Raw genomic sequence first — 11,310 nt, 5'->3', positions numbered from 1 at the left:
CAACAAACCATCAAAAATTTAAAAGCGAAAGAGAAAAAATAGACACTATGAACGAATATTTTTATAGTACTCAATATGTAAAACTAATAAACAGAAAGTAAATCATCTTTAATTCAAAGTAATGAAGAAGAAGAAGAATTAAATAAAGAGCAACTTTCACATATAACAAACATAAAAATCATATTTGTATGCTATAGCTACAGTTTGCATAATTGTGCTCCATAGCAAACATAAATATGTAATATTTCGCTAATACATATACAAAAGAAAGCAGTTGTATAATTTCGCTATACATATACAAAGAAAGCAGTTGTATAATTTCGCTATACATATACAAAAGAAGCAGTTGTATAATTTCGCTATACATATACAAAAGAAAGCAGTTGTATAATCTGCTTTGATATATATATACAAAAGATCAATTGCATAATATGTGTTTGTATAAAGCGAGAAAGAGAGAAAGACAAAAGAAAACTGGGCAGGGGAAGATCGTACATATTTGTATAATCATAAGTGTATAGGACGAAAATATATGCATTTGTATTTGTATATACAATTTTCTCTCTCTTTATACAAACACAAACGCAATGTATACATTTGTGTTTGTATAAAGTGAGAGAGGCGAGTGAGCGAGCGAGATTTGGGAGAGTGCTAAGCGAGATCTGGGAGAGGGGAACGAAAATATATGTATATATACAATTTTCTCTTGCTTTATACAAACACAAACGCATTTTATACAATTTGCGTTTTTTGTATAAAGTGAGAGAGGCGAGTGAGCGAGCAAGATTTGGGAGAGTGGCGAGCAAGATCTGTGAGAGGGGAACGAAAATATATGTATATATACAATTTTCTCTCGCTTTATACAAACACAAACACATTTTATACATTTGCGTTTGTATAAAAACGAGAGAGACGGGGGACAGAACGAGAGTGGCGAGCGAGATTCACCAGGAGAGAGGCGAAATAGCAACAGTTTGCTATAGGATACAATTAAATCAAACTATGGTTATAGCATTTAATTTGAATTAATAGTTTGCTATTATATACAATTTTCTCATAAATAAATATTTACATAATCAATAAAAAAAAAGCACAATTCAAAAGAATCGTGTGTATGGAAAAGAAGAGAAAAAAAAGGGAGAACAAACCACTTCCCAATAAAAAAGGACACCATGTTGCCACCTCCTAAAATTATTTAATTTAATTAAAAAAGAACTTCCCAATACGTGGGCTACTAATTGTAAAATTTAATTTTTAATTTATTTTTTTTGTCAAAAAAATAAAAGAAGGCTATATGTTGCCAATTAGTAAAATAGGATGTCGTGTTGTGCCATTTACTCGAAAGTTTAATGTTAAAGTATTGCCAAAAAAGGAAAGAGATCATTCTTTTTGAAACAAACTGAAAAGACAAATGGTTTATGGGCTATACATGGCCATTAACTCTAGAAAACTTTGTGATTTTCAAATACTCCAAAGTTAGTGGTGGACTGACGAATTCAAGATTTTAAGGTTATGAATGCTCCTTGGCTACCAATCACAAAATATAAGTAAGTAGTCTTATGACTTGTCATAAAAAAGAGAATCATATTTAAATACAACTGGAGAAAACTTAATACGAAAAACTACAAAAATATTATTTTGAATAACGAAAAACTTTTTCAAGAAAAACTAGTGGGAATCATCTTGAGATATAACAAACACAATAATGAACTTTGAGCACCCACAGACAACCACTGCACCAATCTATTTATTATTTGAACGCTCACTCTTAAATTTTATACCATATTTTCAAATTTCTATCTAAATATATACAGTTCAATATGAAATTAATGGGTGCTTGAGCACAGAAAATATCCAATATGGGTCCGCCCCTGTCCAAATTTTTTGGGATAAAGGTCTGAAAAATATCTCAACTTTGGTCGAATTTGCTGTTGCGATACTAAACTTTCATGAGGACCTATTACCTCCCTAGACTATTTAATACCGTATTTTTTACCCCCTGAACTATTTAATAGTGTATTTTAAAGGGTATATATGTGCCCACGTGGACACATTACTATTTATAATTTTGCATTATTTTTTATGTCCACGTGGACAAATATATATGTTTAAAATACGGTATTAAATAGTCTAGGGAGGTAATAGGTCCTCATGAAAGTTTAATATCACAACAACAAATCCGACCAAAGTTGAGGTATTTTTCAGACGCTTATCCCAAATTTTTTTGAACTTTCATGAAATGATCTAATAATGATGGGAAGATACATAAGTTTTCCCCAAAACTTTTCCTGAAAACTCGGTTACATATTCTAAGTAAATCTTTTACCTCTTTATGAGTAATTCTTTATCTTCTTATTTTTGTCAAAGTGAATTTAATATCCCAAAAGAGGTGATCGGACAAAAAATATGATATTAATTGCCTAAACTGCATATTATATACATTTTTTAAAAAAGTGTCACACATATACTCTTAATTTTGTGATTTAGAAATGATATACATTTTTTTAAAAAGTGGCACACATATACTCTTACTGTTGCACAAATAACCCAATTTTACCATTTTCGGCTAACGAAAGTGAAAAAATTATTTTTTTATTAAAATAATTTCCATATAAGGGTATATTTGGCCTTTCTAGCAAAATTCAACAATATATTTGATCATTCTCATCCTTGAAATTTTTTGGCCTTCTTTAATTCAACGACTAATTTGGAATTATCATCTCTTACAAAGATTTACTAGTCAATAATAGTAGTAACTAGTTATTTTTTAATATAATATTTTCACATACATGTGAGAACAAATTTTTCACGTCGAGCATGAATATGTTTGGGTCTTTTCCTAAATATAAACTTATGAGTTAAGTTATATATTAAAAAAAAATTAAAACTATGATTTGAAATTAAGCTTAAAATTTGGATCCCATATCTTAACGCCTACTTAGCATCAACAATTTGACTTCAGCTAATAGTACTGTTGAAATTGAGAAAGGAATTTGCAAATTTGGATTTTTTATTACTCAAGCATATTATACAATGAGTCAGGGGACCTCCTATTTATACAAATCAACAAATGCTAACAACTAACTAATCAGCTCGTAATTAACTGATAAGTAGGGGTGGCAATTTCAGCCCATATTAATGAAATGAATCCATTTTGTCCATATGTAATGACTTGGATCACTTATATTTTAATGTATAAATTTTAGGAATCACATAGTTTTAATATGAGATTATAATCTATCCCTATTTAGTTTGTAATTACATTAATCCCTGAAAAAGTAAAACAAACCGGATACATAATATGTAGCTCAGATACATTATAAATAAACCGGATACATAATATGTAGCTCAGATACATTATAAAATAAACCGGATACATAATATGTAGCTCAGATACATTATAAATAAACCGGATACATAATATGTAGCTCAGATATATTAAAAACTAGCTCGGATACATTATAAATAATTTAGAATTAGGAGAGAATAAGGGATTTTAGAGGTTTTAGAAATAGAAGGGAATATTGAAAATAAGGGAAATATAAGACGTGTATTTCAGTAATTTTTCCTATTTTTAATTGGTTAAATATGGGCTTCAAGCTATTTTTAAAAGTCTCTACAAATATGGTCAAAATGGGTTAAATATGGGTGTCCATATTGACCCATAATAGATCATTTAGTTTTCACTTCCACTCAAAATTCTTAATTGTGCTAAAAAATAAAAAATAAATTAATATTAATTTTCAAACTTAATTGAAAAAACTGATTTTTTGTTTTTGTTTGTGGAAAACAAAAAAAATTTAGGGGTAGGTTGCTAGAAGGGGGGACCCTGTGGGGTGTCCGAGGGAAGGGGTAAATTTTTATTTTTTTTCTGAAAAAACAGCTTTTTTTTTGTTTTTATTTTTGGAAAACAAAAAAAATTTAGGAGTTGGTTGGTGGAAGGTTGGGGGGGGGGGGGTAATTTTTTTTTTTGTTTTGAAAAACAAAAAAAATTTAGGGGTAGGTTGGTGGAAGGTGTGGGGGGTGCCCGGGGAAGGGGGTAAATTTTTTTTTTTTTTGAAAAAACAGATTTTTTTTTTGTTTTTGAAAAACAAAAAAATTTAGGGGTCGGTTGGTGGAAGGTGGGGGATGCCCAGGGGAGGGGGTAAATTTATTTATTTTTCTTGAAAAAACAGATTTCTTTTGTTTTTGGAAAACAAAAAAAATTTAGGGATAGGTTGGTGGAGGGTGCTAGTGCTGCCTTGATATATCTAAGCTATTTGTATAAAAATTGGGAAAAGAGTCAGAGACCAAACCTGAAGTTTTTTGAATAGTTAAAGGACTAAATTGATAAGTAAGTGTATATTTAAGGGACCATTTCAAATCTACTCCTAAAAATAAATAAGAGACCATTTACGACATTTTCTACTATTTCATGCTTCATTTTGTTAATCATTAACTTTCAAAACTTACAAGTTCATCTCACTATTTTTCTCTATAAATACTTACAGATTCTTAACCAGACCAAAATATCCTTTCCCCTTTAGAAATGGATTCCATTAGAAGCATGCATGAACTTGACAAGCCTCATGCAGTTTGCATCCCATACCCAGCCCAAGGTCACATTAATCCAATGTTAAAATTAGCCAAAATCTTCAATCACAAAGGCTTTCACATCACTTTTGTCAACACTGAATACAATCATAGGCGTCTACTTAAGTCTCGGGGCCCTGATTCCCTCAAAGGCTTGCCATCTTTTCGATTTGAGACCATTCCTGATGGCCTTCCACCATCTGATGCCGATTCAACTCAAGATATTGTTTCTCTTGGTAAATCCACTACCAATACTTGTTTAGGTCCTTTCAAGGAATTGCTTGCAAAGCTCAATAATACTTGTTCATCCAATGTGCCACCTGTCTCGTGCATCGTTTCTGATGGATGTATGAGCTTCACTCTAGCTGCTGCTCAAGAATTGGGCATCCCTGAAATTTTCTTTTGGACTCCAAGTGCTTGTGGTTTATTAGGTTACATGCATTACCGCGACCTTGCTGAAAAAGGATACTTTCCACTTAAAGGTATACTCTGTTTGATTTGTCCTGTTTTAAAATGGCCCATTTTTATATATGTTTGTGTTTTAACCTTTGTTCTTGGGGAAATTGTAGATGCAAGTGACTTAACAAATGGGTATTTGGAGACGGCTTTGGATTGGATACCGGGCATGAAAGGCATACGTCTGAGGGATTTACCAACTTTATTGAGAAGTACAAATCCAGATGATTTTTTGTTCAACTACCTCATCCAAGAAACAGATAGAAGCAAATTAGCTTCTGCTATTGTTATCAATACATTTGATCCATTAGAGAAGGAAGTTCTTGAAACACTTCAGGTCCTTCTACCTCCGGTCTACACAATTGGACCCTTGCATTTTCTTTTAAAACATATTGAGGACAGGAATTTGGAGTGCTTGGGATCCAATCTTTGGAAAGAGGAACCAAAAACCGTAGAATGGCTTGATTCCAAGAAACCAAATTCTGTTGTTTATGTTAATTTTGGGAGCATCACTGTCATGACCGCGAACCAACTTACTGAATTCGCATGGGGACTTGCCAATAGTCAGATGGATTTTTTGTGGATCATAAGGCCTGATACTGTATCAGGGGAAAAAGCAACTCTGCCATCCGAATTCATGGAAGAAACAAAAGAAAGAGGGATGTTAACAAGTTGGTGCGCACAAGAACAAGTCCTTAGCCACCCTGCTATTGGAGGGTTCTTGACTCACAGTGGATGGAATTCGACCCTTGAAAGTATCAGCAATGGGGTGCCAATGATCTGCTGGCCATTTTTCACGGAACAACAGACTAACTGTTGGTTCAAATGCACCCAATGGAGAATTGGAATGGAAATTGACAATAATGTGAAAAGGGATGAAGTTGAACGTCTTGTGAGGGATCTAATGGTCGGCGAGAAAGGTAAAGATATGAAGAAAAAGGCAATGGAGTGGAAGAAATTGGCTGAAGAAGCTGCTGCAAAATCAACAGGATCATCTTATGTGAACATAGACAAGTTGATCAATGAAATTCTACTCAAACATTAGGTGGTTCATTATCTATTTTTTCTTGTGTTGATATCAGCTTGTCAGATCCTTCAATTCTTGTTTTTCCATTTTCTGTTATATTTTAACTTGGTACTGTAATAGTAATACTATGATCCAAAAATAAAAATAAAAATATCTTGTTATCTACATGAAAGTCTTTTTGTCCCCGACAAATTTTCCAACATGTTCTGCTTTGAATTCTAGATCGTATTAAAGTATGCAACAGATGCTTTACTTCATTAGAGTTGAGTTCATTCATTCACATTCAACATTTATCTTTACACAAGTATTGATAGCCTATTAAGCTTTTGATCACTCTAAGCTCTATCAAATTCATTAAAGCTAATTAATATGCAAAATTATTAATTTGCATACTTTTATGCTAATTATGATGATATTTTGTAATCAGAAAAGTCTAAAATTGTGGACAAGTAAGTAAATATGAACAAAGTGCATTAGATTAACCTTAATACTTTCAATAACGAAGAAATTCAAAGTCAAACCCGCTATTACTAGGGAGTTTGGTCACTAGTTTGCTATGGCGGCTAGTTATTTTCTATAATTAATGTCTTAGGCATTAGATTTTCAAAATCTCCCTTTTCCTTCCAATATAGTTTTCTCTTTCTTTCGTTGAATCTTAGATCCTAGTTAACAGAGGCGAACCTACCTTCATAAGTCGGGGTGCACGTACACTCATTAACTTCGGAAAAAATCATGTCTATATATGTATATCTATCTTGAGAAGCTGACAGAAACTAGGATATAATTAGCATTGCACCTAGGGGTGTTCATGAACGGGTTGGTTCGGGTTTTTCAAATATCAAACCAAACTATTTGTGTCGGATTTTTAAATTTATAAACCAAATCAAACCAATAAAACTCGGGTTTTTCAACCTCGGGTTTTTTCGTATTTTTTTGGATTTTTCGGTTGTTTCGGGTTTTTCCGGTAAGGTATTCATACAAACATATAATTTACTTGTAGTTCAAATATTTCTTTAATCCTACCAAAAATACAACTATCTAATGTGTTTCTTAAAAAAATAACACAAAATATGATATGATTAATTACACTAAACTATCCAAAAAATAATAATAATAATGAAATCGCGTAAAACAAACATTGCAAATTAACAAGTCATAATGAAAAATGATCATAATTTAAAAGTACTAAATCATGCTTAAATAAGTTCAATAAGTAATTACATGACTAAATATTAAAGGAAATTAAAATTAGATTATGTATCTTAAATGTCTAAACCAATGTAAAACTAAATAACACATATTCAATATTATTGTCATTCATAGTGTTGAATTGAATTTCTTTTTGCATTAGTATTAATTTGATATTGATTTAAGCTCTATTATAATTACCAACATCTTTGGACCATTCAGAATTCTAAGTTTCAAATTTGAAATAATATATTAAAAGATAAAAATTATGAAAAGTATAAGAAATATTAAAATTATATCAAAGTAAATATTTTATGTATAAATAAATTTAAAGTTATATATATAATGTCGGTGGTTTTTTAGTTAAAACCAAATCAATCCAAATATAGTCGGGTTTTTTTAATACCAAACCACTAGTTAGATTTTTTTTCCGATTTGACTCGGTTTACGATTTGGTGTGATTTTTGGTTCGATTTTCTACACCCCTAAGTGCACCCATGAGAAACATATGAGTGTTCTTGTGCCATTGGTACAAGGCAAAGGAACCACCCATGAGATATCGAATCCAGCTAGAGCACTATTTCATTATTTTTATTTTAAATTTTACTTAGATATCATATTTGGTGCACCTGAAGTTTTCAAATCCTGGGTTCACCTTTGCTAGTTAACGATCTTTAACTAGCAAGAGTCTCCCCAATTATACTTTTCTTTTGTTATTCTCAATAATATCCATTGTTCAATTAAATAAGTGATCGAACTCATTAAAAAATATTTTAAACATAGATTAATTAGTTTACTAATTTCTTTCAAATTTAAGATGTTTTCTTTGGTTTTTTTTTGTCGACTTCTTTTTCCCATATAATGTTGTAGTGATCGTAGTTGCATATATACAAATTTCTTCGGTTTGAAAGAATATGAGATTGGATATTTGGTTTCAATTAGTGGCAAAGTTCTGTTTGAAACATAATAGAGAAAATGGCCAAATGAGCCCCCAACCTATTATTGGATTTTCAACTATACACTTCTATTTTACGGGGGTTCTATTACCCCCCTCCCCCCTTTTTTCAGGGGGTTTTTTTCCCCCCCCCCCCCCCCCCCCGCGAACTATTTAAAATTAAAATTATTACCTCCCTAAATGCTTATGTGGCAAAGTAAGTGTATTTCTGAAAACCAAAAATAAATATTAAAACTTCATTTTTAATATTCTTTTCATTTTTTTCCTTTTTTTTTTTAATTTTAAAAAGGAAGTCAAATTAAAACACCCAAATTAATTGAAAAATCAAAACAAACAAAATCAAAAGAAAAAAAGAGCTACAGAACAATTTGAAAACTAAGTTCCTTTCTTTCTCGAGCTCCAAGCGACGGTCAGATGCCTGAGCAGTGCCGCATTGATATCGGAAAATCGAGGTACAGAGTTAAAGCCAACCTCAATCACACCAAACTTGAAACTCCTATGAAATTGTCAGCTGTATAACTCCCATCATCATATATCTGCCATGGAAATAGTACAAAAAGTTTGGATAGATTTCATCCAAGACAACTATTTCATCTCTAATTTCTTTTCTTCTTCTTAGAAACTTAGTTGAGCATTCATGTCTGTCACGCCCCGAGCCTACACCCTGGACGTGGCCGGCACTCGAGAACCATTGTTGGCCCCAAACGAACCCTTGGCCTGACTTACTTACTCAACGGAAAACTGTATGCATAGTTATAATGATCAATTACTAAACTCACTTGAATAATAAGATAACTTAAGAATGTTTAAAAGTCAAACATTCAACTTGGCCAAAATGACAACTCAAGTCTTAACAAATGAAATGAAAATGTAAAGACAACTGAACTACTAACTGTCTGACTGTCTATGAAGCCTCTAAAACAAGGAGGGATGTCGGGATAGGACCCCCGATCATCCTAACAACTGAAAATTAGAAAGCAAATGATAAAAGGATCCCTCCGGAAAGCAAGGAGGCTCACCAACTGACTCTGAATGCTGAACCTGATCAACGAGGCACTGGATGTTAATCCTAGTTACCTGCGTCTGCATCATATTAAGATGCAGGCCAACTGGTGTTGACACCCAATTTTGACCCTCCCTGATAGGAATTAATTCACGAGCTTCTTAATTCCTAAATGATTTAGAATAATTAGTTTTATAAAAATTCAAATACTTTTCAAAGTCATCTTAAGTGATCTTAGGCGATTTTCATAATTTATAAATAATAAATATATTTCATATAATTATATATGTAATTAGTATATGTTATGAATATTCAAAAATTACCTCAAAAAGAATTTAGTTTTACTTAAATACTTTATTAAATTAATTTGTCTACGTTAGTAGTCTATATTTTGAGTCTTTAGTTTATAATTAAGTTAATTATTTTATCTGGTTAAAATAAAGAAGCTCGTAAATTAATTATATTAATTCGTCCTATTTGAATTCTAGTCATTTTCTACTTGCATTCAACTCATTTTAAAAGCCAAGATTTTGGGCCCATGTACAAATTTCAGCAGCCCATATTTTAATTTCCCTCTTATTCAATTCAAGCAGCAGTCATACAATACATACAACGATCCAAACAATAGCAAACAGTATCCACGCGAACCAACCCACCTTTCCCCCCTTTGACCCGGCCCAACTCTCTTTCTCCTTCACAAAAGAGAAACCCAGAACAACGTGTGTGATTCCCAGAAGAACGCAGCAGCTGGCCACGCGACGACAAATTCCAGCAGCCCAACACGTGAACAGCAAGGGCAGCGTCCTTTTCATTGCAGTAGCACGCGTTTCTCCCCTTTCCTCTTTCGGAGTGGGGCAAAATTTCAGAAAAAAGGTATCGTCCTAAAATGGTGAAAGAATTTATGGCGTTTGAATTTTGAACGAGCCCTATTCCTATTCGTTTCACCCTCTCCCCCAAAAATCCGAACCCTAATTTCCTACTATAAATACCCTGTTCTTCTACTGGTGAAAGGGGATTTTTTTTGGTTTTGGAATAGAATACTCAAGACAGCTTAGGCAAAAAGACATACGAAATACATTTCGAGAAAACATGGGAGAAAATTTGAGAAAATATAGAGGAATCGGCCAATCTTTAAGACAAAATATACGCTGAAATTTCCAGCTACACTGTTTGTTTAGGACTACTTGGAATCAAGGTTTTGGTTTTAGTCCTCACAAAGATGAGGGTCGAAATGCAGAAAAGGCAAGATATGCCTAATCCGGGTTTTGCTTTCAATGCTCCAGCAGATGGAAGGCCTTCGCTTCACTTTTCTCCTTCAAACGCAGAACAGACTCAAAATCCACCCTCTAGTCCTGCTCAGAATCTCTCAATCATCAACTTAACCACCCAAAATCCCCATTATGCCTCCGCCTCTTATCAGACACCACCTCCTCCTCAAAATACCAACCTCCAAGTGCCACTTCGTCCCAAAATGCCAACCTCCAAACTGGTCCGCCCCCTCAAAACCAAAATGTTAATAACCCGCAAGCATCCCTCCGTCACCAAAATCAACATACCAACCCCCATACTTCCCTCAAAACTACCAAACCACTCAAAATGCCCAAAGTAATATAAAGCTTGTAAAATAGTGTAAACAACTTAGTTCGTTAAAGATAAAGCAATAACAAACTCAACTTTACTTAAATATAAAAGTAATATAACTTTTGTGGGAGATTCTCTAACCGACAACCACCACTATGAGCCTAAGTGGTGATACAACGTCTTGCCCACGCTGTCAGAACTTTCCTATACTTTGCCCTCATATAGAACGCTTAACTTAGTAGATCCACTAGTCTATGCTACAAGCATCTTAAGGGGTCATCTAAAAAGTATGATCCTTTACTACCCATGATAACTACATGGTTTATGGAGACTTGAGTTAATATGAACTCGCATCCCCATATCAGTGCTCAATACTACCCCTAAAATATACTTAGCTCAATGATTTAAGTCAAAACTTCTTTCTTTGGTTTGAGATAATTATTCAAAACTTTAGCTTAAAAGCTCTCTTGGAAATCGGTGTTTCCCTTTCTTGTTCAAATGTGAACATTTTAAACTCTTGGGAATACT

The 11,310-nt window shown here is 33.0% G+C and overlaps 1 protein-coding gene across 1 annotated transcript; it reads left to right on the top strand.

Annotated features, from left to right (window-relative positions):
- The first annotated feature begins 4,460 nt into the window (after positions 1–4,460).
- Positions 4,461–6,181, top strand: LOC102578390 (7-deoxyloganetin glucosyltransferase-like). Its single transcript, XM_006363207.2, has 2 exons — positions 4,461–5,054; positions 5,142–6,181. The coding sequence occupies exons 1-2, from the start codon at positions 4,529–4,531 to the stop codon at positions 6,071–6,073; spliced, it is 1,458 nt and encodes a 485-aa protein (XP_006363269.1). The 5' UTR covers positions 4,461–4,528; the 3' UTR covers positions 6,074–6,181.
- Positions 6,182–11,310: the final 5,129 nt, after the last annotated feature.

This window comes from Solanum tuberosum, unplaced genomic scaffold (assembly GCF_000226075.1).
Source record: "Solanum tuberosum cultivar DM 1-3 516 R44 unplaced genomic scaffold, SolTub_3.0 scf00404, whole genome shotgun sequence".
NCBI lineage: Eukaryota > Viridiplantae > Streptophyta > Magnoliopsida > Solanales > Solanaceae > Solanum > Solanum tuberosum.
This window is presented reverse-complemented; position numbering and strand designations above follow the sequence as displayed.

Coding starts and splice junctions, on each gene's coding strand:
- LOC102578390 (XM_006363207.2), top strand. CDS start 4,529: ATGGATTCCATTAGAAGCATGCATGAACTTGACAAGCCTCATGCAGTT. Junction 5,055..5,141: donor AGGATACTTTCCACTTAAAG/GTATACTCTGTT, acceptor GGGAAATTGTAG/ATGCAAGTGACTTAACAAAT.